General features: G+C 49.7%; 1 protein-coding gene and 1 long non-coding RNA gene across 2 annotated transcripts in view; one reads left to right on the forward strand and one right to left on the reverse strand.

The window, feature by feature from the left end:
* LOC122372098 (long-chain-fatty-acid--CoA ligase ACSBG2-like) overlaps positions 1-25,951 on the reverse strand; it is a 41,210-nt gene extending 15,259 nt beyond the window's left edge. The window contains exon 1 of the mRNA XM_043348972.1: positions 25,917-25,951. Within this exon, the coding sequence (XP_043204907.1) occupies positions 25,917-25,941 (25 nt within the window). The 5' untranslated portion in view covers positions 25,942-25,951. The remainder of the gene's footprint in view (positions 1-25,916) is intronic.
* On the forward strand, positions 21,662-23,059 carry LOC122372099. The gene is made up of 3 exons (XR_006254816.1): positions 21,662-21,718; positions 22,394-22,578; positions 23,001-23,059. It is a non-coding gene; the product is annotated as an uncharacterized LOC122372099 (long non-coding RNA).
* Positions 25,952-27,512: the final 1,561 nt, after the last annotated feature.

Raw genomic sequence — 27,512 nt, forward strand, 5'->3', positions numbered from 1 at the left:
ACTGGCAGAGATCCAAGCTGGCAAAGAAGTGAAGACTGAAGGGAAGCTGCGACAAGTGACACCTTTCCTGGATGGTGAGGGTGTGATGAGAGTCGGTGGGCGTATCGACAAAGCGCCCGTGGCCTATTCGACTCGCCACCCGGTGATCCTGCCATCGAGAGACGACGTTACTCGCCTGGTAGTGACGCACTGCCATGTGAAGGTTCTTCACTCAGGACAAGAAAGAACGTTGACAGAAGTCAGGAAGACATATTGGATTCTGAAGGTCCGCTCGACAGTCCGGAGGATCCTACACGAGTGTACCGTGTGCAAAAGACGAAGAGCGATCGCGCAGGTCCCAAGAATGGCAGAGCTGCCGGCCAGCCGGTATGACACGTCCAGAGCCTTCAGCACGGTAGGAGTCGACTACTTCGGGCCAATGTTCGTGAAGAAGTACAGGAGGACCGAGAAGAGATACGGTGTCTTGTTCACCTGCTTCTCGACCCGCGCAGTACACCTGGAGGTAGCAAACGCTTTAGATACGGACAGTTTCGTCATGGCACTGAGGAGATTCATGGCAAGGAGAGGGAAGCCAGACTCAATGTACTCCGACAATGGGACGAACCTCGTCGGAGGTGAACGTGAGCTCCGTGAGTCTCTACATGAACTCGACCAAACTCGCATTACTGACGAACTGAGTCAGGAGAACATTAAGTGGACGTTCATGCCTCCCAGCGCCAGCCACATGGGCGGCGTATGGGAAAGGCTGGTGGGCAGCGTAAAGCGCGCGCTCAGAGTAACTATCGGATCTCAGTGTGTGACCGATGAAGTGCTCCACACTGCTCTGCTCGAGGTGGAGTCAATGATCAATGGACGGCCGCTGACACACGTCAGTCCTGACAGTACGGATGTTGAGCCACTGACGCCAAATCACCTTCTGCTCGGGTGTGCCAGCGCCAACATGTCTCCTGGCATATTTCAAGACAGAGAGATCAGCAGCAAACGACGTTGGCGTCAGTCACAAGTACTGGCAGAACATTTTTGGAAGAGATGGCGAAATGAATATGTACCAACACTAGCCAGTCGGCAGAAGTGGTTGCGCGAGAGAAGAAATCTCAAAGTTGAAGACGTCGTGCTGATGATTGAGGCAGACTCGCCACGCGGGTTCTGGCCCCTGGCCCGAGTTACAAGAGTGTTCTCGGGCTCGGACGGAGTAGTTCGTACCGTGGAACTGATGGCAGCGGGGGGAGGCAGGTACCGGCGCCCGGTCAGCAAAGTGTGCCTCCTGGAGGAGGCTGAATAAGCTCAGAACTGTTCTGTGTCAGAGCTGAGTTGAAGGATGGCTGTTATGTTGGTGACGACAGTGTTGTCCTATCACGTATATCCCAAGTATCCTATGTTTTCCTTTTGTTTCTTCCTAACAGATCCCTCCTGATGGCGGCTAGCTGCGGCGGAGGTGCTCGTCGGCTGAGGCGAGCTGGAGTCCTCCGAAGCTGCGTCCGGGGACGCTCATCGGCGGCGGCGAGCTGGTGCTCTCCGAGGCTGCGGCGAGCTGGTGCGCTCGTCGGCTGCGGCGAGCTGGTGCTCTCCGAGGCTGCGGCGAGCTGGTGCGCTCGTCGGCTGCGGCGAGCTGGTGCTCTCCGAGGCTGCGGCGAGCTGGTGCGCTCGTCGGCTGCAGCGAGCTGGTGCTCTCCGAGGCTGCGGCGAGCTGGTGCTCTCCGAGGCTGCGGCGAGCTGGTGCGATCGTCGGCCGCGGCGAGCTGGTGCGCTCGTCGGCTGCGGCGAGTTGGTGCTCTCCGAGGCTGCGGCGAGCTGGTGCGCTCGTCGGCTGCGGCGAGCTGGTGCTCTGCGAGGCCGCGGCGAGCTGGTGCTCTCCGAGGCTGCGGCGAGCTGGTGCGATCGTCGGCCGCGGCGAGCTGGTGCTCTCCGAGGCTGCGGCGAGCTGGTGCGCTCGTCGGCTGCGGCGAGCTGGCGCTCTCCGAGGCCGCGGCGAGCTGGTGTTCTCTGGAGCTGTGGCGGAGACGCTCGTCGGCCGCGGCAAGCTGGTGCTCTCCGAGGCTGCGGCGAGCTGGTGGTTCTCCGGAGCTAGTACTGCGGGAGCTCGCCTGCCGCACGGAGCTGGTGGCAGTGGGCGGCGGAGATGACTGCTGCTCTCCGGAGCTGTGACTTCGGCAGCGAAGCCGATACCATGCGAGGCGTGGTGTCTTCAGGATGAACGCTGTATATGTGTGCGCGCGGCTGTGGCTGTTGAGTGGGCAACGTACCGAAGAGGTTTTGTGTTCAGGCTTCCGTTATCCCCGCTCAACGAGGTGTCATTACGACACCGGGGGGAGGATGTAGCGGACTGAGCCGGAGCGGGTTGGCCTGTGCGTTGCTCGACAGGTGGCGCTAGTTGTGGACACAGGGGGCGACGATGTTCGTACTGACCATTGGATGGTGGCGCCACCCTAAGCCAGTGGTGGCGCAGAAAGTCCAGTGCGCCGCCCATCGACGTGGCGTTTTTTGGCTGTGTGGCGCCGGCGTGAGACGCATGGAGTTTGTGCGCCGCCGTTCGCCACAATGTGATTCGGTGGAAAAACTTTGGTATGTTCTTTCATTATTTTATATTATTTGCCGTTTCTATTGCATTGTTAATGTGATATGAGCCTGACATGATATTAGCGATATTTCGGCGATAGGTAGACCCATGTCTATCGGATAGAGAGTGAAAATGCGTTTCTGGCTGATTTCAGAAACCTACTACATTCTACCTACATTCTACATTCTACGTTCTACGTTACTACACCGCTACTACTTCTATCTACGGTCCGCATTTCTCCGCTATGCCGCTGTCTTATTTGTCCGTTCCTACCACCAATTGTTCACCTAAACAACTTTGCCTTACCATATTGTTTTCGCCGTTGGCACGCTGCCAGATGACCCTTTTGCTATGAAAGCCTGAATATATTATTTATTTGTTTTTATTTGTAGTGTCTCAAAGCCCTAACCGTTTCCCACACGCACGTTTATCTAAGTTTTCTCCTAGTACACACTGACCGGAGCTGGTATGAGGTGACAGCTGCGCTGCTAATAAAACCCTGATGTGTGAGTTAAAAGCGATATGTCCCTTCACGACAAGTTGCACTTCGGTTAACTGGTATCTGATCAATTCTGCTGAGCACTCATAATTTTGCAAATCTGCTTTGGAGGGACTGGAAAAGAGCTAAACAAAAACCGTTCGATTCAGCAGTCATTCGTGCTTTGTATATGCACGTGCTCCATAACTGCCTGCTGAACGATGTTCTCAACTGACTCGGCGTGGTCCGTTCGCCGTGCGTCACTGTGGCCCCTGTGACGTCATAAGTTTTTGTTGAGCTGGCGATCTGGTGGTCCTGCCTGCACTGCTCACCCGGCAGTGCATGCTCGGAATAAACAGCCGTATTGCGTAGCCGAGCGGCTGCGGTGTGGGCAGACTCTCAGCGACTGTTGATGTTATCCTGGTACGTGCGCGGAGCCAGGCTGCGAGTGAGTTCCAGCGAGCGTACTCCGGACTACCACAAGTGGGGGAAGTTATTGTCATTCTTCAATATTAGGATTCTGTCTGTTTTACTTTGTTCAGAATTAAAGTTAAAATCGATTAATCATAATTTAACGAAAGAACGTTTCTGTGATTCAAGTCCATCTGTATTCTCTCTTTTTTAGCCCGACATGCTCTGCAAGACCATTTTAAACAGGGCGAGCTGTGTCACGTGACAGACACCCAAATAGCACATCTGCTGCGTGATTCGCAACATCCTCCCCCCGTGAGATGAATAACGAACATCTCACTACACCGCTGTCACCCCTGGGACGTAGATATCCTAAGGTTGGGTCAGGTTAGCTCCTTCCAGAAGATGAAGCCGCTGAATCGGCCGCACGAGCGTCCCGTCTGTAGTGCGCACAGTCGCCGACCGCACACGAGCATCCCGTCCAGGAAGCAGCTTTTCGATTATGCCTGTTTTCCACAACGCACGGGAGGAACGCGGGTTGTCTTCTATGAGCACCAAGTCATGCTCTCTTGGTCCTCGTCTTTGTGGTCCTGCCCGTAGTGGTAGGCGGAGTGCTCTTAAGTACTCAGTCTTCCACCGCTTCCAAAGATGCTGGAGGACCTGAAGGCGATATGTTCTCATCGATTTGAGATCACGATCAGAGACAGAAAATGGATCCGTATACTGATGGTCGCCAGTCCCAGGCTTAAAAGGATTGTCTCGTAAGAAGTCCTGTGGCGAGAGAGGGCGGATGTCATCTGGGTCGTCGTTGAGGGCCGTCAGCGGTCTGGCGTTGATGGCCGCCTCGATTTGGCACAGGACTGTGCTGAGTTCCTCCCACGTGAGGAGACTTCTTCTTAGGGTTCTACGCAGAGCTTCTTTGGTCATACGTATCAGCCTCTCCCAGAAGCCGCCCCACCAGGGCGCTCGCTGCACATTGAACTTCCACCTGACGCCTCTTGAAGCCAGAATCCTTGACGCGCGCTTGAAGTTGAGGCCGTTATCGCTATAGACGATCTCAGGTTGCCCTCGTCTTGCTGAGAATCTTTCAAATGCCTTCATGAAGTCGTCTACAGATTGAGACTCCACTAGTTCAAGGTGCACCGCTCGTACTACGGTGCAAGTGAACAAAACTAGCCACACCTTCAGAGGGTTTTTTCCGGCAGGGTCCTTTCTGTATATTGGACCGGCCAAGTCCACTCCAACTGCCGAAAATGGCGGTCTTTGGCACACTCTCTCCTTTGGGAGTGGAGCCGCTTCTTCAACGAAAGGTTCTGTACAGAACATCTTGCACATTGAACAATCACGAATGATCTTCCGAACGACTTGTCGGCCGCGAGGGATCCAAAACCGTTCCCTGAGAGAATGGAGCGTCTGTTGTACTCCACCGTGGCATGCTTGTTGGTGTCGATCGAGGATAAGGAGCCGCACGTATCGGTGCTCTGAAGGAACGATGATGGGGTGCTTCTCTGCCTGGCTCAGGTCAGATTCCTGCAGCCTCCCTCTGACCTTCATCAGATCTTGATCCATGAACGGATTCAGATTGTAAACGTTGGACTGCTTGCTGATTTCCTCTCCCGTTTGAAGACTGGCAAGCTCCGCAGCGTACGACTCCATTTGCAGTTCCTTCAGCCAGATGTTTTCAGCCCTGCGGAGCTCTTCCACAGTCAGGTCTCCGTGCTCTCTGGTCTGGCCGGGGCGGATGGCTTTCCATCTGAGCACCCATGCAGTGACTCGGTGCAGCTTGTCGAGTGTGCTAAATCTGCTGACGTCAATGACATTTTTCAGCCGGCAGCTTCCGTCAGGATGAGTTTGATGAGTCACCAGAACCGGTGCAGTTTTGCTCTTCTTTTCCTCTTTCAGACACTCCGGAGGTTCACAGATCCGATCTTGCCGCGGCCATCCTTCTTCAGGCAGCTCCAGCCAAGCAGGACCCCTTTGCCATAGGTCTTCCTGCATCTTCTTAACAGACACACCTCGCGACGGCAAGTCTGCCGGGTTGCTCTGGCCAGGGCAATGCCGCCAACACTCTGGAGCGAACTTTTGTTGCAGTTCCACCTGTAGCGAGGGGATTTTGAGAAAAGAAGAAAGAAGGAATAAAAAAAAGCTGCATCTTCTTTGCGGTTCATCAAATACTGCGGTCCACTGTTGTTCGGCTGTTGTAGCAGAGAGAATAATTCGCTGCTGTAATGCTGTCGGTAGTATAGCTGGTGATACAGGGGAACCTGAGAGTCGTTGAAGAGATCCTGAGATAGATCCAGATAGTGATGAAGATGCTGAGATGGATGATGATATCCACCTGATAGAGATGAAGATGAGATCCTGAGAAAGATCTTGGGATGACGTCCACCTGGGAGATATGTAGATACAGATCCACCTTGCGTACAAATACATCTGATGGAAGATGCTTTTTAATTTAGAGGCTTGATGATTCTGTTCATTGTATAGACTATGATGCACGAGATGCTTCTTCACTGCTCGGATTAGGGATAGAGGGATCCGATCAGCTGGGTTTGCGGCACAGTTGGGCAGGTGAAGGACAGGGCATTCGAAGTCCCGATGACCACTGCCAAACTTATGGGTGGTAATTACATTGATTAATTGAATGTGATCATTCGTCCAGTCACCCATTCCTATATCACTGGCCTCCCCATTACGAAAGTTGCCCACTTAATTCGTATTAGCGTTGCTATAGTTTAGTTGCCCTCGAGGGTTGCTAGCTCGACTGCCGTAACCGAATTCTACGCAATTCCTATCGGCCTTATTCTAAGATTCATCCTTCAACATTCTCACACCCTTGCTCGCGTTACATTCACCTTTCATGTATTCACCCAAATTTAATTCGTAGCCCTCGAAATTCCCTCCGATAGTGTTAGGCGTCGGATCAACAACGATCTCCCCGGCGAGATAAATGTCTCTTTCCGAAATCCATATGCATGCTCCGCTAATCGGCGACAAAGATACTTATCGCAGGGCCGTCCAGAATTATTGCACAAATATCCACCCTACTAGTTTATGGGATTCACTACACGTCCGATAGACTTATGGTACACACATACACGATTTATATCCGACTTATCTCTCTACCGGGAGAGATTACCTATGCCCTCTTCCGGTCCGCGTGTAACATTCCCGTTCACGACCCAGGGACCACAGTTCATATCCTGGAACTATCCTTAAACCATGGGATTTACTATTCAAGGCCTTACGTGTCCTGGAGTACATTCTTCCCTCCCCTGAGGCTGTCCAGTACCGATTAGAGTACCTTTACGAAATAAGTATGAGGACTTATTCGGGACACTACGGCTCGCTTTATCCGCCCTTTGGGTGACTCACCCCTGACCTTCGGCTTCTTGCCTTTGGCATAACTTACTCTCCACTGCATACTGTGCCAATCTTCCCCCTCTCCCCTGCCGTAGAAACCTCTCACTGCCTTCTCACCCAGTATTACCTAAGCGGGAAAATTAACAGTGGCCGGTACCACTGGCGGAAAACGTGCATATGCCCTGCGTACGTGACGGTGTGTCCCTCTTATTATTCCGGTCTGGACGTGGGTTTAGAGAAGTGCATCTGTGTCTCATACAGTCATGCTGGTAAACGTTACGCCATAGGAGACGGGCAAACAAGCCGTCTGTGCCTCACAATGCCCTGTGCCAATATTGGTGGAGTAATTATTGGCGCTAACTCGCAAGAACGCGAATAACAGAAACGCATTATTTATCCAAACCAAATCGTAATCATCAGTTCTCGTATAAAATCTAGCAGACCTTGAACCGCTCTTGAATTTAATCAGACATATGATCTTGAACCAATTAACACGCATCGATTTGTCGTCTGGTTGTGATCCACCGTATCATAGTAAACTACTGAATGCTCAAACGGAAACGACTCATTGAATTTCGCTCGATAGCTTCTGATGGACTAATAGTTACCTATACAAATTATCTTTATAGAGTTCCAAAATATTGTCATAGGGGTCGCTAGCTTTTCAGAGGAAACCTAATTTAAATCATATTATCAACAGTAAACAATGCATATGAGAAGAACTGCAGTCCTAGATATTATCATAGCATTTCGTATTTGAAATTATGTCTTAACCTTTAACGTTCTTAACCCGTCGCAACTTTCCACAACTAACCATGCTCCTATTCCGTCAGGATGACCTTGACCTACCGTACGCACGTCAATTACGGTTAGCCCACTGCCCCTGTTATGGCTGCTTTTTACGCCCTCTGGCGGCTCAACGCCCGCGTCGGGAACGACGATTACCACGGCCGCCGGCCGGCGCTGCGTCGACAGTCGACAGTTGTCAAGGCCGCGCCGCGATGGGCGCGTCATCACTCGCGGTGCGGTACTGGTGTGTGCGGTCTCTTCTGGCCGGGTAGCTTTACCGGATGTGTCAGTGAGTGTGAATCTGGTAAAATATCGCTGCAATATCTCTCTGTTCGACATCTCATCAGCTCCATTCCACGTAAGTTTTTTTTTTAAATTAAATTCCTGTCCCATTTAATCTTTCCCAACAAAGATAGTCTTTTCTAGTATTTATTCTACAAAGCACAACGATCGGTACCTATATTAGTCGCATATTAGTTCTAACCACAAACAATTCTACATCTACCTCTTACTCGACATTTCGCCACTTCAATGACGCAAAGTACAAGGACCATCTAAAGTTGCAAAGTGTCAAACCGTCGACCTCAAACCACTACTCTCAACTCTGCACCTAAGTAACAGAAGAAATTCCGCCGTAAGCTCAAGCATTCGTATCTGTCGAAAATCATAACTCATAGCCATATTCATAGATCGATTGCATGAATCAGTCGCCACCTTAAACCATTACATTCTTTCAACCGTATTTACCTGTTCTATAACTGAATAATTTCGACTTCGCAATTAATTCCTACAGCAATATTACCAATGATTTCGCAATGCAACTTTTAGTGAGTAGGTACAGCACGAATCTAAACCCTCAATTTCACAAACGTTCCAATCTCAAATCGCACCCGCCGATAAAAAAATCGAACGAACCAGTTTAACCAAAGACAAAGACATTTCAACGCTGTCACGCATCCTGTCATCAATTTCAGCGTTCGAGACACTGAGCTGCTTATTCAAATTTTAGGATCTCGCTCACGGCCTAATCGTGAATTCCAACCGACAATAACGATTTGCTGGCGACTCTGACATGACCTCGAAATTCAGATCCTAACATGCTACTAGGGTGTCTGGACCAATCAGTTCAAAGTAATTTAGGTTTTCCAATTCCAATTGAGAGTGCATTTTATGGCAACCGAAAATGTTTGGCAGTCGTCACGGCACGGCAACCGGGCAGAGGGGGGGGGGGGTCAAGGATTGGGATTGAGCAGACTTTTCAACAACACTCACATTCTGGAGTTTCTCTGCGCTTCCGCTTCTCAGTGTGGTCACAAGCGTCGGCTGCTGTCCTCGGTTCTGATCACTCGAACTGAAGAGGCTTCTCGCGGGTGACCCCGGACTGACGGCGGCTCCCAGATGGCGTCTCCGACTCCAGCTGTGGACTGTGGCTCTCGGCTGCTCGACTGTGATTCCCCTCTGGTTGGGTGGCGCACCCTTTTATAGTTGGTGGGGGGAGGGGTGACTGCCACGCCCTTGCGACGTCATCTTCCTCTGCCTTCTTCTGGTGGGTGGGGCCGTAAGATGGCGCCCTCTGTCCTGTTTAGTCACCTTGCTCCTCTGTGCCTGCAATTTTTGGCCGTCGAATCGTCTTCGTGTTGAGTGCTTTATCATTTTAGTAATCGCTGGCATAAAACAATCCCCGAAAGGTTTGTGATTTTCGAGTTTTAATTTTGATTCTTCAATTTCATTTTATTCAAACTTTTGTTTCCTTCCGTTTCGTCTGCCGGCAACGCCCCTTGTGACGTCACTCTTGCTCCGCCCACTGGCCCGGGTATGGCCGTAAGTCAGCGCCTTCTTCCTCTGCGGAGATCTCTGGAACTACCTCATGAGGCCATTGTGAGGTCGGTCACCCGGTTGTTTTGCCAGGGTCACTCACCCTGGGTTGCTGTGCCCGACAAAGGAGGCTATGTGCTCCAGCCGGCATCCATCCTTGACACTGCTCCATGATCTGTTGACATATCTTACTGATCCAGCGCTTCCAGCCGTTATCTGTCCTCGGCGTGGGTCCATGAGCTGTTGACAATGTTACTGATCCAGCTGTTACTTGTTGGGGTTCGAATCGTTCATCCTGCGGTAGCTGTCTCCAAAAGCGCGCGTCTTAATGGGAGTTTAACGGCTGCCCATTCTGTGCGGACAGTGATAGATTAGGGGAACTGGGGGGGGGGGGGGAATTGGGTGTGGGAAAGCGAGGCTAGGCGTGTGGCCGGACTGCGAGGGAGAGGGACTGCTGGACCGAGCCGTGCCGAAAAGGTATTACGTCAGATGGTCAAGATGTAGCGTGCTACATCTTCAGTCCAAACAACCCTAGTTGCGTCCTCGCAACTCCTACAAAAAAGTCACACCCCTTACTCATCTAAATCTACACAATCATGTTAAGTTCCGCAACGCCTACAAAATGACATCGTATACCTAGTACAGTACACACACGCACCTGTTGTTCCTCGTCCCCACCTCAGTTTGTCGTTCACCAGATCCGGGTCACGTGCACCAACCACTTTGGTTAGTCCGATGTCGTCGGTGGCCGTCCGGCAAGTGGCTTCTCAGGAGGGTGAAGGCCGCCATGGCAGCCCAGGTGGGCGGCCTCAACAGCAGTTCGGGTGGCGGCCTCCATGGCAGCCCGGGTGGGCAGCCTTCACGGCAGCCCGGGTGGCAGCCTGGGTGGGGCGGCCTCCACGGCAGCCAGGATGGGAACATTCCACAGCAGCCCGGACGGCGGGCTCCATGGCAGCCCGGGTGGGCAGCTTGCACGGCGGCCCGTGTGGGCAGCCTACGTGGCAGCCCAGGTGGATGACCTCTGTGGCAGTCCGGGTAGGCGACCTCCATGGCAGGCCCTGCCGCGACCTCCGTGGCCGCCCGGGTGGCAGGCTCCGTGGCAGCTCAGCTGGGCGACCTCCATGGCAGCCCAGGTAGGTGACCTTCGTGGCAGACCCGGTGACAGCCTCCGTGGTAGCTCAGGTAGGCGACTTCCGCGGCAGCTCAGGTGAGTGACCCCCGAGGCAGCACGCGATGGCAATGCATCCCCCGTGGCAGCTCAGGTATGCGACTTCCGCGGCAGCTCAAGTGGGTGGCCTCCATGGCAGCCCGGGTAGATGACCTTCGTGGCAGACCCGGTGACAACTCCGTGGTAGATCAGGTGAGTGACTTCCGCGGCAGATCAGGTGAGTGACCCCCCGAGGCGTCACGCGAGACCAATGCTTCCTCCGTGGCAGCTCAGGTAGGCGACTTCCACGGCCGATCAGGTGAGTGACCCCCCGAGGCAGCACGCGGGACCAATGCTTCCTCCGTGGCAGCTCAGGTAGGCGACTTCCGCGGCCGCTCAGGTGAGTGACCTCCGAGGCAGCCCGCGAGGGCAATGCATCCTCCGTGGCAGCACAGGTGACCTCCGTGGCAGCCCAGGTAGCGACCTTTCGGCGGACCAGGTGACAGCCGTTGCAGCAGCTCAGGTGGGTGATCTCTGCAGCAGCCCATCTCAATGGATCGTTTGGCAGTTGGTCTTGCAGCATCCTGGCACCCTCTCCTCGTTCACCAACATGATAATCGCCTCGGCTGTGTTGTGAAGACGACCGTGTTTGTTTTTGATTCAATACAACACGAGCATTCCGCCTGTTCTTCTTCCTCTTCTGCTTTTGATATTGCTGTCCTCTTATCATCAATACTCTAGAAAGTTCGAGCTCTCCTTTGCACTACAGCAGCTGACCTTGACTTGGACTTGTTGTACAGCAGAACGTAGAAGAATTGATATGCTGATGCGGGCAATTGTCAAGTTTCATTTTCGGCCTGACTTCTGTATTAGTCTGATCCTTCGTTCATGAGACAGCTTCATTTCCTTATCTTATCTTCAACAACTTCTTCTATATCCTTTTCAGTATTCGTAAAACCACTTCCTCTCATCAGTCACCATCATAAGTTTCATCATCTTCACACAGCTTTCTTTAGCTCATCCTCTTCCTTCACGTCGACCCCTGCAGCACGTTTATTCCCACTGCTGTCAGTATTTCGAACACCTGCTCAATTCTTCAACTTCCCTGTCATCAGCCATCACCATAAGCTTCATCATCTTCACCCAGCTTTCTTTAGCTCATCCTCTTTCTTCACGTCGACTCCTGCAGCACGCTCATTTCCACTGCTGCCAGTATTTCGAACACCTGCTCTATTCTTCAACTTCTTCCTCTTCTCCATACGGTTGACTTTCAATTAATCAACTTCGGGTTCGGCGGCTTGTGCCAGTCTACCAGCTTCACAATTTGAGAATTATCAAAGCCCCACGTTGGGCGCCATTTGTAGCGAGGGGATTTTGAGAAAAGAAGAAAGAAGGAATAAAAAAAAGCTGCATCTTCTTTGCGGTTCATCAAATACTGCGGTCCACTGTTGTTCGGCTGTTGTAGCAGAGAGAATAATTCGCTGCTGTAATGCTGTCGGTAGTATAGCTGGTGATACAGGGGAACCTGAGAGTCGTTGAAGAGATCCTGAGATAGATCCAGATAGTGATGAAGATGCTGAGATGGATGATGATATCCACCTGATAGAGATGAAGATGAGATCCTGAGAAAGATCTTGGGATGACGTCCACCTGGGAGATATGTAGATACAGATCCACCTTGCGTACAAATACATCTGATGGAAGATGCTTTTTAATTTAGAGGCTTGATGATTCTGTTCATTGTATAGACTATGATGCACGAGATGCTTCTTCACTGCTCGGATTAGGGATAGAGGGATCCGATCAGCTGGGTTTGCGGCACAGTTGGGCAGGTGAAGGACAGGGCATTCGAAGTCCCGATGACCACTGCCAAACTTATGGGTGGTAATTACATTGATTAATTGAATGTGATCATTCGTCCAGTCACCCATTCCTATATCACTGGCCTCCCCATTACGAAAGTTGCCCACTTAATTCGTATTAGCGTTGCTATAGTTTAGTTGCCCTCGAGGGTTGCTAGCTCGACTGCCGTAACCGAATTCTACGCAATTCCTATCGGCCTTATTCTAAGATTCATCCTTCAACATTCTCACACCCTTGCTCGCGTTACATTCACCTTTCATGTATTCACCCAAATTTAATTCGTAGCCCTCGAAATTCCCTCCGATAGTGTTAGGCGTCGGATCAACAACGATCTCCCCGGCGAGATAAATGTCTCTTTCCGAAATCCATATGCATGCTCCGCTAATCGGCGACAAAGATACTTATCGCAGGGCCGTCCAGAATTATTGCACAAATATCCACCCTACTAGTTTATGGGATTCACTACACGTCCGATAGACTTATGGTACACACATACACGATTTATATCCGACTTATCTCTCTACCGGGAGAGATTACCTATGCCCTCTTCCGGTCCGCGTGTAACATTCCCGTTCACGACCCAGGGACCACAGTTCATATCCTGGAACTATCCTTAAACCATGGGATTTACTATTCAAGGCCTTACGTGTCCTGGAGTACATTCTTCCCTCCCCTGAGGCTGTCCAGTACCGATTAGAGTACCTTTACGAAATAAGTATGAGGACTTATTCGGGACACTACGGCTCGCTTTATCCGCCCTTTGGGTGACTCACCCCTGACCTTCGGCTTCTTGCCTTTGGCATAACTTACTCTCCACTGCATACTGTGCCAATCTTCCCCCTCTCCCCTGCCGTAGAAACCTCTCACTGCCTTCTCACCCAGTATTACCTAAGCGGGAAAATTAACAGTGGCCGGTACCACTGGCGGAAAACGTGCATATGCCCTGCGTACGTGACGGTGTGTCCCTCTTATTATTCCGGTCTGGACGTGGGTTTAGAGAAGTGCATCTGTGTCTCATACAGTCATGCTGGTAAACGTTACGCCATAGGAGACGGGCAAACAAGCCGTCTGTGCCTCACAATGCCCTGTGCCAATATTGGTGGAGTAATTATTGGCGCTAACTCGCAAGAACGCGAATAACAGAAACGCATTATTTATCCAAACCAAATCGTAATCATCAGTTCTCGTATAAAATCTAGCAGACCTTGAACCGCTCTTGAATTTAATCAGACATATGATCTTGAACCAATTAACACGCATCGATTTGTCGTCTGGTTGTGATCCACCGTATCATAGTAAACTACTGAATGCTCAAACGGAAACGACTCATTGAATTTCGCTCGATAGCTTCTGATGGACTAATAGTTACCTATACAAATTATCTTTATAGAGTTCCAAAATATTGTCATAGGGGTCGCTAGCTTTTCAGAGGAAACCTAATTTAAATCATATTATCAACAGTAAACAATGCATATGAGAAGAACTGCAGTCCTAGATATTATCATAGCATTTCGTATTTGAAATTATGTCTTAACCTTTAACGTTCTTAACCCGTCGCAACTTTCCACAACTAACCATGCTCCTATTCCGTCAGGATGACCTTGACCTACCGTACGCACGTCAATTACGGTTAGCCCACTGCCCCTGTTATGGCTGCTTTTTACGCCCTCTGGCGGCTCAACGCCCGCGTCGGGAACGACGATTACCACGGCCGCCGGCCGGCGCTGCGTCGACAGTCGACAGTTGTCAAGGCCGCGCCGCGATGGGCGCGTCATCACTCGCGGTGCGGTACTGGTGTGTGCGGTCTCTTCTGGCCGGGTAGCTTTACCGGATGTGTCAGTGAGTGTGAATCTGGTAAAATATCGCTGCAATATCTCTCTGTTCGACATCTCATCAGCTCCATTCCACGTAAGTTTTTTTTTTAAATTAAATTCCTGTCCCATTTAATCTTTCCCAACAAAGATAGTCTTTTCTAGTATTTATTCTACAAAGCACAACGATCGGTACCTATATTAGTCGCATATTAGTTCTAACCACAAACAATTCTACATCTACCTCTTACTCGACATTTCGCCACTTCAATGACGCAAAGTACAAGGACCATCTAAAGTTGCAAAGTGTCAAACCGTCGACCTCAAACCACTACTCTCAACTCTGCACCTAAGTAACAGAAGAAATTCCGCCGTAAGCTCAAGCATTCGTATCTGTCGAAAATCATAACTCATAGCCATATTCATAGATCGATTGCATGAATCAGTCGCCACCTTAAACCATTACATTCTTTCAACCGTATTTACCTGTTCTATAACTGAATAATTTCGACTTCGCAATTAATTCCTACAGCAATATTACCAATGATTTCGCAATGCAACTTTTAGTGAGTAGGTACAGCACGAATCTAAACCCTCAATTTCACAAACGTTCCAATCTCAAATCGCACCCGCCGATAAAAAAATCGAACGAACCAGTTTAACCAAAGACAAAGACATTTCAACGCTGTCACGCATCCTGTCATCAATTTCAGCGTTCGAGACACTGAGCTGCTTATTCAAATTTTAGGATCTCGCTCACGGCCTAATCGTGAATTCCAACCGACAATAACGATTTGCTGGCGACTCTGACATGACCTCGAAATTCAGATCCTAACATGCTACTAGGGTGTCTGGACCAATCAGTTCAAAGTAATTTAGGTTTTCCAATTCCAATTGAGAGTGCATTTTATGGCAACCGAAAATGTTTGGCAGTCGTCACGGCACGGCAACCGGGCAGAGGGGGGGGGGGGTCAAGGATTGGGATTGAGCAGACTTTTCAACAACACTCACATTCTGGAGTTTCTCTGCGCTTCCGCTTCTCAGTGTGGTCACAAGCGTCGGCTGCTGTCCTCGGTTCTGATCACTCGAACTGAAGAGGCTTCTCGCGGGTGACCCCGGACTGACGGCGGCTCCCAGATGGCGTCTCCGACTCCAGCTGTGGACTGTGGCTCTCGGCTGCTCGACTGTGATTCCCCTCTGGTTGGGTGGCGCACCCTTTTATAGTTGGTGGGGGGAGGGGTGACTGCCACGCCCTTGCGACGTCATCTTCCTCTGCCTTCTTCTGGTGGGTGGGGCCGTAAGATGGCGCCCTCTGTCCTGTTTAGTCACCTTGCTCCTCTGTGCCTGCAATTTTTGGCCGTCGAATCGTCTTCGTGTTGAGTGCTTTATCATTTTAGTAATCGCTGGCATAAAACAATCCCCGAAAGGTTTGTGATTTTCGAGTTTTAATTTTGATTCTTCAATTTCATTTTATTCAAACTTTTGTTTCCTTCCGTTTCGTCTGCCGGCAACGCCCCTTGTGACGTCACTCTTGCTCCGCCCACTGGCCCGGGTATGGCCGTAAGTCAGCGCCTTCTTCCTCTGCGGAGATCTCTGGAACTACCTCATGAGGCCATTGTGAGGTCGGTCACCCGGTTGTTTTGCCAGGGTCACTCACCCTGGGTTGCTGTGCCCGACAAAGGAGGCTATGTGCTCCAGCCGGCATCCATCCTTGACACTGCTCCATGATCTGTTGACATATCTTACTGATCCAGCGCTTCCAGCCGTTATCTGTCCTCGGCGTGGGTCCATGAGCTGTTGACAATGTTACTGATCCAGCTGTTACTTGTTGGGGTTCGAATCGTTCATCCTGCGGTAGCTGTCTCCAAAAGCGCGCGTCTTAATGGGAGTTTAACGGCTGCCCATTCTGTGCGGACAGTGATAGATTAGGGGAACTGGGGGGGGGGGGGAATTGGGTGTGGGAAAGCGAGGCTAGGCGTGTGGCCGGACTGCGAGGGAGAGGGACTGCTGGACCGAGCCGTGCCGAAAAGGTATTACGTCAGATGGTCAAGATGTAGCGTGCTACACACCACACGGTTCGACACGAAGGCACCCCATCGCTGCGGGTTGCTCCGTATCCAGGCGAGTGCCACGGCTGAGTCCGTCCACAAATGCACGGAGTCCGGCTGCATGCTGAGAGCTTGGAGCACATATTCGGTGAGTCGAGCGCCGATCACCGCTGCCATTAGCTCAAGACGCGCCAGACACATGGTCTTTGTCGGCGCCAGCCTGCTCTCCGAAATCAGCAGTCTACTCTTGCGGGGATACTTATCAGTTGGCCGCAGGTACACGGCGGCGGCATAGGCGTCTTGACTGGCGTCACAGAAGGTGTGGATTTCAAACGATTCAGTGTTGGCTGAACCGTAACTTCTTGGGATGCGGATCTTCTCGAGTTCTTTGAGATCCTCCTTCCACGCCTCCCATAGCCGACGTGCATCTTCTTGCATTGGGTCATCCCATCGGTTCCCTCGGATCCACAGTTGCTTCAGTAGCATTTTGGTCCGCACGGTGAACGGTGTCAGCAGGCCCAGAGGATCGAAAATCCTGGCGGATATTCTGAGAACGTTCCTCTTGGTAGGACGCAGACTATCACTCAAGCTCACAAGGGAGCTGGGATCAAACCTCAAGCTGTCGTCCGTTGGGGCCCATACTACTCCCAGCACCTTTTTCTCTTCTGCCCCGCCATCAGGGAGCGGAATCGAGTTGGACTTGTCGTCTTCGACCGCAGCCAGCTTTCGATTGCTGGCCCATTTTCTCATATTCATCTTCGCCTCGCTGAAGATCTGCCTTGTCTCTTGGATGAATTTCTCTGCTTCCTCTTCTGTCTTCAGACTTGTCAACAGATCGTCACAGTACAAATCGGCACTCAGACGCAGAGCTGATGCAGCGCATGAGTCGGTATATTGACTCAGGTGCCGCCTGATTGTTGCCTGTAGGAGATAGGGTGACGCGCTGACCCCAAAGACGACTCGCTTCATCCGGAATACGGTCGGCTCTGCTTCAGGAGTTTCTCTCCAGAGGAATCTGGTCACATCGCGATCCTCTGGATGGAGGCTGATCTGCAGGAAGGCCTTTTCTATATCGGCTGATACAGCGACTCGGTGGAGCCGGAATCTCAGCAGGATTCCAGCGAGGTCGGCGATCAGATTGGGCCCGGCCAGCACGCAGTCGTTGAGGGAAATAGGGTGCCCGGCGGATGCATCAAACACAATTCGTATCTTCCCATTTTTGTACACAGCGTGGTGTGACATGACGTGTAGAGGCCCATCGGGGGTGCTGGGGGCTCGCTCGGCGTAGTCGTTCTCTATATACTGCATCAGAGCTTGCTCATATTCCTGCCTTCGTCCTCTAGACTCTAAAGCCTTCTCGCAACGCTCGAGGCGTACTCGAGCTAGTTTGTCATCTTCAGGGAGACTGTCAAAGTTTTCTTTCTTTGGCCAGCGCACTTCGTATCGTCCATCGTCGAGTCTTGTGCACGTGTTCTCGAAGTGTGACACCGCTGCATTTTCCAGAGTCTGTTTTTCCTCGCGTGCACTAGCGAATGGAGGGCTCTTGATCCCGATCGAATCCAGATCCCAGATCCGCTCGAGGTCTTCACTGGCATTCGTCGTTCGAACGAAGAGAGTCTGTTTGCTTTCTTCTTCAGTTGCATTGACTCGGCCGCCCAGAATCCACCCAAAAATGGACTCCATCGCGATCGGACCGGACATGCTGTGTCGCACACGTCCGGTCATGACGTCCTGGTAAAAATCCATTCCCAGCAGTATGTCGACTTCCTGTCCGTCTTTCCACTCTTCTGGGGGATCAGCGAGCTCAAGATCTTGCAAGTGATCCAGCTCTTCTTGATTCACTGTGAGGCTTGTGTTCACCGGGCCACAGATGGTGTCAATCTGGACCAAACTCAGTGTAAGGCCGGTGGACATGCTACCCATCTTCCTCAGCGTGACAGACACCTTCTTCATTGACTTGTGACGTTTCTCAGTACCTCCGAATGTCACTATCTGCGTGTCTTGCTCTCCGACATTTTTGCACTCCAGTTTCGTAGCCAGCCGTTTTGTAATAAATGACTGGTTAGAGCCGGAATCCACAAGCATTCTAGCGCACTTCAAGCCCGCTGCCCCGACAGCCATAACGCGAGCAGTCTGCAGGGCGACGCCAGTTTTGTTTTGCACTTGCGACCGAGCTGCGAGGACTTGTGCGGGTCTCTTCGAAGCTTCCGATTCGTTGTCAAAGCAGAGTAGGTCATGATGTTTCCGCTGACATGCAGTGCACGTTTTCTTACTCTCGCAAGTGCTTGCGATGTGCTTTGGACGCAGGCACAGAAAACAACAGCCGGATGCTAGCAGTCGCTTACGTCGCTCTTCGACACTGAGTTTTAAAACATCTTGGCATACTTCTGTGGCGTGCTGCTGCTCACAAAAAGCGCATTTCAGGGTTTTTGCACTTACTTGTAGTGCAGATGCGGATCGAACTGTTTCAGCCGGTCCCGACACTCTGAAACTCCGTGGTCTCGCGTCCCTGCTCCACTGAGGCTTCCTATTCAGATCAAATAAGGTCTGGCCTCTTGCTTCCAAATATTGTTGAGCAGTTTCGGTAAGATCTTCAAGAGAGGCCAGATCCCTTTCCTTCAAGAACAGACGGAGCTCGGGAGTACACGTGTTCATGAACTGTTCTCGAATTATCAGCGCCTTCAAGCCGTCTCTCGAGTCGTTAGTCTCTGTCATTTCGATCCATCGCTTAAGATATGCTTGTAGTCGGACTACGAACTGCACAGGTGTCTCATCTTGTTCAGGTCTCGACTCCCTCAGCTTCTTTCGATAGCCCTCTGCTGTCAGTCCGTAACGCCTTAGCAGTACATGTTTCAGATGTTCATAGTCGGAAGACTCTTCAGCGTCCAGTCGATAACCCGCGCCCGGCTGGGGGTCCTGGATTTCCACGCCCTGCTGGGGGGGGGGTGTTTGAACACCCCCCCCTTCTAACTCGGCTCCTGGGCCACGTAGCGATACGCGGAAGGCGGCGTTCGAAAGAGCGTCAAAAATAATGAGGAAATCACTTCGGTCAATTTTTTAGTCAGGTCAAAGGTCAGGTCACCAGAGGTCATTGAAGGCAAAATTTCGCCGATTTCCAGGTCGAATGTCGACAATTTCCAAGAAGCCAACGCATAACTCGGGAACCAATAGAGCTACAGCGCCGCGGAAAAGCGCATTCGATAGCCCTATTAACGCCCTTTCTGAGTAATTTTCTCAGATTTGACCTAACGTCAACGGTTTTGCCTGCAGGGGGCAAAAACTGCAAAAATAGCCGATTTTTTCGGAAACAGTTTTTCTGCAATAACTTTTGACCCAAGCCTTGTACGAGCTTACTTTTACCGGCATCGTGTTCCTCTCGTCAAGACGCATCGAATGAACTATAACTTGACCTTGAAAGGTCAACTTGAAAATTTGACCTCAGGTCAAGGTCATGACCTGACCGGAAAGGGTCATGTTGCATATCAGTCGATCCGTATCGTCGAGCTGAACACATCTAAGGCGTTTTCATCTCTCTAGCATGCCTCTATCAAAAGTTATTTGCGAAAAACTGTTAGATACCATTCGTGACCTAAGATGACCTCAGGGCATAAACAGGGGTCACGGACACCATTTTCATGTTCAGTGTGTCTAAACCACTTGTAATTCAGTGTTTGGGAGTGTTTATAATGTCGTTCGTCCAAAAGAGGCGCATTTCAATTTTCTCCCATTGACTTATAATGGGGAGGTCGCAAAATTGACCTGACCTTAGGTCATCGATATCAAAATTCTGAGATATACATTTTGTACATGCTATTGCTCTCAGCAATCGCTGAAAGTTTCAAAGCGATCGGTCACTCGGTGGTGCTATGACAGACATTGAAACTTTTTTATGAGGTGAGGTCACTTCAAGTGACCTGGTGACCTGACCTTGAATGACCTTGGCCTGAAATTTTCACAACATGTGTAGAATTGATGTATGATAAGGTGTACCAAAAACGGCGGCGCTCCGCGCCGCCGTTTTTGAGATATTCGCGAAAAACCACAAGGGGGGGGGGGGTGTTCAAACACCCCCCAGCAGGGCGCGGGATAATAAACATCTAGCGCCTTGCCGGTTAACAAGGCGCTCAGTGAGACCGCCCACTGCTCCTCTTCCCATCCAGCGGCCCGAGCAAACCTCTCAAATCTCAGGAGATAACTGTCCATTTCATCACGGCCTTCAACAAATGGAGGCAGTTTTGGGGTCAGCACAGGGTTTGCGGCTTGTCTTGATGTGCTCTGTGTCTCATTTTGATATTGCAACTTTTCTAACTCGTGTTTCCGTTCCTTTTCTCGTTCTTCTCTTTGCTTTTCTCGTTCCTCTCTTTCCTTTACGCGTTCCTCTCTTTCCTTTTCGCGTTCTTCTCTTTCCTCTTCGCGTTTTTCTCTTTCCTTTTCTCGCTCTTTATCGCGCTCCAATCTTCTCTCCTCTCGCTCCACATCCTTGTCCATACGTTCAGCTGCAAACTTCAGCGCGTCTTCACCTTGCAATCCGTATCGTGTTGCTAATTCTAAGTACTTTTCCATGTCGATTGTCCTGTCACGGTCGCCACTTATATTGTCATTCTTCAATATTAGGATTCTGTCTGTTTTACTTTGTTCAGAATTAAAGTTAAAATCGATTAATCATAATTTAACGAAAGAACGTTTCTGTGATTCAAGTCCATCTGTATCACGGTCATAGAATACTAAGGTAACACGGAGCCGAAGCTTCAAGCCAGGGGACACGGGAGGCATGCCGTCAGCTGTCCATTTATAAATAATCGGTTTCTTTGAATTAATTTCTAATGTTTTTCTGATGTTTTGCATCAATGAGGTACATCACAAATTAAGTTTTATTTTTTATGAGGTCGAAAATATTTTGTTGTCCAAACTATTCCCGTTTAAAGAAAATAGACAAGGGGAGAGTTTACCCAGGACCCTATGGAGAGAGTTTACCCAGGGCCCTATGGGAGAGAGTTAACACGGGCTTCTATGGGGCGAATTCGATGCAACAATGGCGCAGTAGCGACATTACTCTTGTTCGATGTTTTCCGGACGACAAAGATTCTACGCCATTTGGCCAATCACATTCCATAATTGCAGCCGAGCCCCCGTTGATCTAGAACGGGATTGGCCGGACGACGTACAATCTTCGTCGTCTGAGAGACATCGAACGAGGGGTACATCGACTGAATATACATTGCGATTCAATATTCAGTATTTTATTACCGTGATTGCAATTTGCATTTGAGCTCAGCAGTCGAGTGTGGTGCCAAAAATACCAGAAGCGATATCCTATACGGCCTTGACCAGAAGTGTTGCATGCCCTGGATGCAGAAAAACAAGATTGAGATGAGTGGATCAAGATGTATCTTTCGTGCAGATGTATCAAGATCCTTTCACTTAAGATCCATGCAGGTGAGGTTCCAGGTTCCAGTGAAATTTGAATTCGATAGGTAGCTATTTTTTATTTTGCTTTGATACTTGTGGTAAGGAAACATGATTATGGTTGCATGAACTGCCCACTGCTCATTGCTGTCTTGTCTCATGTTCGATATCCGATCACCATTCTTAAATAGCTCACCCCATATGGAAATCAGGTTTCAGGAGGCCACTAGGCTTGTGGGGCCTGGTCTCAATGAGCTCCCAGTGCTAAGGACAGTCAGGCTCATATGTTGGGTAAGGTCAGGTTCAGGTAGGCCAGTATGCACTCTGCAAAGCATGGCAATTTCGACAAGATCTCGTCTGTGCTGGCTTGTCCGGCTGGTGAGGCTTTGGTGTGGCGTGGATTTAGCTTGGTGCAGTGCGGATTTTGTGTAGCGCGGTGCAGATTTGGTCTGGTGTGGTCAGGTGGTGTGGTGGGGGATGTAGTGTAGTGCATTTTAAATGTGGCTGATAGGTGTGCGGTGGTCAGAACGGACTGTGCCAGTGCTGGTGCCTGGTGGTCCCACCAATCACGGGGGTCATCTCCTGTTGTGACCCAGGGGGTCTAGTCAAAACCTTACCTTTTTCTGCTAACCTAAACCTATTTCTTACAAATTAGGCAAAAATGTGATTATGGTATAATGATAATTAAACCTGGCCCTTTTTCAGGCGCAAGCTTTGGATAAACTTCTGCTTCTGCGGTCGGCATTCTTACAGGAGAACCCAAGATTCACTGTACCTACCTGTATGCATTTCAAAACTGAATAATTGATAGCAACAAGTAAATATTTGAAGTTGCAGCCAAATGCTGTGCCTTCTCTGCTGCAAGAGCTACATGTCACCATTGAAGCAAGGTAAGTAGGTATTAAAAGAAATTGTTCACCTTCTGTGAGTAAGTTGATGAATAAAATTTAAAAAGGTGTGTTAAAAATGTGATGAATAAAATTTAAATGTATTCTAACTTGGAATTACACACTTCTTCTAAAGGGATTTCATTATTTTAATGATTAGAGTGAACACTAACAGCTGAACAACCTATCAGCTGCAAGGGATTCTGCTCCTGTAAGTGCTCTCATCGCTGATTGGCCACTGTGTGTGTTGAAGAGGTTTCTGCTTGCTGTAAATGAGCACTAGAACATGAATTTAAGCACCAATATTCACTGATAAAAGGTGAATATCTCAAACGGTTCAAATATAAGGCATACACAAATCTGCTCTATCAGACTGCTATCTCAGTTTAAAATCCCATGTTAAAGGTGAACTATTTCCTCGACAGGACCAGCTCGACTCCTGCAGTAGGAGTCCAGCCTCGTCCAGTCGTCGCCGCTCGCCAAGACCAGCCGTACTCCTGCAATAGGGGTCCAGGCTGACCCGTTCGTCCAGTAACCGCCGCTCGTCAGCACCAGCTGGGCTCCTGTAGTAGGGGTCCAGCCTCGTCCAGTCGCCGCCGCTCGCCAAGACCAGCTGGGCTCCTGTAGTATGGGGCTAGGATGGCCCGTTCATCAACCGGTCCTGAAGTCACATCGCTGTCAGCCAGCCGAACTCAGTACATAAGTCACCAACCCTGAATGTTGCCAGCCAAAGTCGGCAGTTTCCTTCGGACAGTCATCTCACCAGTGTTGTACAGTGTACGAGGTTAGTGACGCAGTTAAATGCGTCAATTAAAGGCGAGGACGTGCGCTTGTATGCAGCGTTTTGTCATGTTGAGCTGCATTGGTGTCGATTTTCACCGAATTGAGGGTGCCCACTGCCCGGGCGCAGCAAATCCGCCGCTGCCTTAGCGGTGACCTTGACCTGCACCGTCTGTTGGGGCTCCAAAGCCAAGCCAGCCGAGCTGGCGGGGAATTTAAAGAGCTTGAGCACCCCCAACCCGGCGGAAATTGACACCTATGTTGAGCTGTATGGATGCGTTTTAGCCTTCCGTCTTGGTGGTAAATAGCAGCCTACATGCAGAATTAGGCAGTCTTATTAGCGGACTCATTATTGGATTCATTGTGTCACGTTTGTCGGCACGTGTAAGATGTGCTTAACTGCCATTGGCTCTCGGCCTGGCGACTTCTGGGGACCACGTACTGGGGATGACAATTGGGATCCTGTGCCTTAAGCCGGCCATTTACGTCCATGGCTATATTCCCCCGTACTAGGGCTAGTTATGACGTATATAGGGATCCACGAGATCTTTTTTGATGAATGTGTTGTGCAGTGTTGAGATCCGCGTGTAACGTCACTGTTTGGCCAGTCTGCCCTCAAACGCGTCATCTTTACTCGTATTTTATTTACTGAACGCTTTGCATGGTCCAGTGGTTTATATAGACATCTTCCTTGCACTAGCTAGTTTTATGTGGCCAGGTTGATTGCCTGTCAGCGCGGTCACGCTGTCGTCTTTCGATTGGTGCGCTTAAATGCGGCGAGATGAATATAGGATTTCCTTTGATGCTATTTAGTACCTGCGCCCAGCTCAACTGGGGAAGGGGGGGGGGGCACTGCCGACTTTTGGTCCCATTCTTTCCATGTAACGCCCATAGAGCCCATGTTAAAATGCCAAAATCAAAGGGGGCACGGTGCCCCGGTGCCCTCCCCGTTCCGCCGCCTATGCGCGAAAGTACCAACTACCAACAGTTTCCAGTTGTTTGTGTCCCAATGTTTTTTTATGAGTTGGACGATTGGGCTTTTCCCATCGCTCGTTATGCAATTATTTTGTTAAACGCTCTAAAATTGTTTCTCTACAAGTCATTAGAACTTAGAAGCAAATAGATATTGATGGATACGATCTCAAGGGGGCCGATAAGAAGGAAGAGCGCGCGGCGCAATGATTGTGGAGCACAGCACACGATAAATGTGAGGCGCATTTAAGCGAGAAATAACTTCATTGAACAGAAATGAGCAGAGTACCAGCATTGAAACTGCACCAGTACCAGCATTGAAACTAAATATAAGATATCTCAGAAGGTTGCGCTTTTGGGGCTGAGTTGTGGTGCTTTACGCCGTACATCATGCTTAATGAATGTGACCGTCGTGTTTGTGGGATCACCGTCGGTACTAGTCAGCCCCAGGAATCGTGGTAGATCATAAAGACAATCTTCGCCTCCGGTTATCATTTTGATATATCTACGAAACGGGTACTGGGTGGTACACGAAAGCAGCTTTTTCAGGTGACTTGAAATGGGAAGAGGTTCTTTGAATTACCATTTCGGACCATGGTTCTAAAAAGCGCTAGTTTAAAACTATTGTTATAATTCCTATCGTAAACCATCGGACGCTCGACGCTGCATTGGCATTAGTACGGTGTGCCGGTAATCGATTCGCTCGCCGAGAATGATAACGTGGAAGGTTTACTGATATGTAGGATTATCAAATAAATGTAATAGAAACGATATTAAATCCACTACCTCTTTAGAAGCTCTTGAAATAAACCTGGCTATCTGGTTGTCGAAGCCAGGCAAATTATATGCTTGGAATGGCTAAATGTCCATTGTCCATGACATCATTAAATTGAATTATTTTCCTTTTTAGCACTTAAAATACATTTCAGCGACACAAAACTCCCAAAAGTCTGATATCTTGCCCGTGGTATCGTGGTACGATCGGCGAGTACCTTCCTACGCAATGTCCATGGCTATGCGAAGTCTAAGGTTGGCCTACATAAGCCTTGGGTTGGCCTGTTTATCCTGTTTCATATCGTATCTATGAAAATAAAGTGTTCACGATCGCATAGCCAAAGTGAGAACAAAATATTTATTTGCAAAACTCCAGCAATACCCCTCGCCTGATACTATAAAAAAATATTGCACACGATCATGCGAAGCCGTGAATCCTACCGCCTTTATTTAGCGCCGGCGTTCCCGCATTAATAATTTCTCCTGAATCGGAGGACCAATAATCAGCTGACGCACCGTTGTTTTGATGTCGGCGGACCGTGCCAGCCTGATCTGTATTCTCTCTTTTTTAGCCCGACATGCTCTGCAAGACCATTTTAAACAGGGCGAGCTGTGTCACGTGACAGACACCCAAATAGCACATCTGCTGCGTGATTCGCAACAGGAAGTGTATAATTGTGTCGTGATGATTACCTTCTCATTGGTGTCAAAACTTGGTCAAAACAAGGATAGGAGTGGTGTTTGTTTTCACATAACTCTGAAACACCGAAATGCGAGAGCACGCAAGTGAAATGTATTCATGTATTTCTACTCACCGTTATTGTATTTGACTTCGGTCATATTTACGCCTGATCTGAAAGCAAAAAAGAAAAAAAGAAATTAAAACAGGTCTCCCGAGCCGGCCACAGTCCCAGTCGCGTCACGTGCACGTCTGTCCGGTCGGGCCCCTCGTTACCCTACCGTACACATACCCACCCCTGCCCCGCCCACTGTCGTTTGACCGTGCGACCATCCCTCAGAGGACCGACTGCGCGGGACGCGCCGCGGGCAAGGTCAGGCCGCCTGCCGACCTCAGGCACACGCACACACACACTGCTGTCGGTCGGTCGCGGGGATCTCGTGAGTTTGTTATTGTGGTTTGGGAGCTCGGGTAGGTAATGAACCGTCACTGATCTGCGTGTGCTGAGCATTGTGCGTGATTGGATTTGGGAGCGGTTTCGTGGTTGGTTGGATGGGCACGGGATAGGATGCTGTGAGTCGGTGGATGAAGCGGTGCTATATTTCCTGACTTAGCTTGTATGCTATTTCCCGCTTACCAACCGAATCGCCCTTTTAGGACGCTATATATCTGACTTAATGAGAAACATGTAAGGCATTATGCTTGGTAAACATATGAATCCTGAGTACCAGCAAACCCGCTAAGCAGAAAAAGACTTGTGTATAGCAGGGCACAGACACGAATGGTTAATGTTTACGGTATGTGTAAAAAGCGCTACAAGTAACCATTTCATCGTTGCTTGACCCTGTTTGTAGCATCTGAACTATCTGATGCTTACATTTAGACTCAGTCACATTTGCTTCCACAAATGGGTTAAACTCATGACTTTACTTCCATTTGCCAATAGGGGAATGCTTTTTGATAGTAAAGGTTGGCGTGCTTCGTATTAATACGCATTGCTGCACTAACAAAGATAAAAAACACCTGAGCAATTATATATGCCGAATGAGTGATATGAGTGCTTATGATTGCTTAGTCTTCATTGAAAGCCTCGTGTCTGATATATCAAGTGGACGCACCGGGGACATTGATAGAGCAGACATCATGTCGTCTGTCTGTCTGTCTGTCTGTTGTCGCGCTCTCAGGAAGCTCGTCCGATCCACATAATGAGGCCCACTTGACACGGTTTGGTGTGTGTCCGCCGATAGTGTGTGGGGCCGGAGAGTGATTCGGAATTTCCTTCTCCGCCGATAGTGGGCAGATTATGTCCGGTGGGACTGTCACCGGGCCGGGCCGACAGATTGGGTCTGTATCTACATCATAAGGAGACGGTGTGGACTGTCACATGGAAACGCTGGCACTGTCACATGTAGACAGTATCACTGTCAGTGGATGTGCAGATTAAGTTTGACACAAGGAGACAGCGTGGTAGCAGCAGGGCCGGTAGATTTGGTCCCTCTTTCATGAATGGGAGACGGATTGTTCTATGTATGTAATATGTATGTATGTATGTAAATGTACCAAAATACCGTAACATAGAGTACCTACTAAATACCATTTATATATCGCAATATAGGTACCAAAATACCATAATATACCGTTATATAAGGCGAATAATGTACCGTCACATATAACCAAAGTCATACAACAGTGTCATATAGGTACCGATGACGTATCCAACACCTATGATGAA

Source organism: Amphibalanus amphitrite, unplaced genomic scaffold (assembly GCF_019059575.1).
Source record: "Amphibalanus amphitrite isolate SeventyFive unplaced genomic scaffold, NRLGWU_Aamphi_draft 001316F_arrow, whole genome shotgun sequence".
Classification (NCBI taxonomy): Eukaryota; Metazoa; Arthropoda; class Thecostraca; order Balanomorpha; family Balanidae; genus Amphibalanus; species Amphibalanus amphitrite.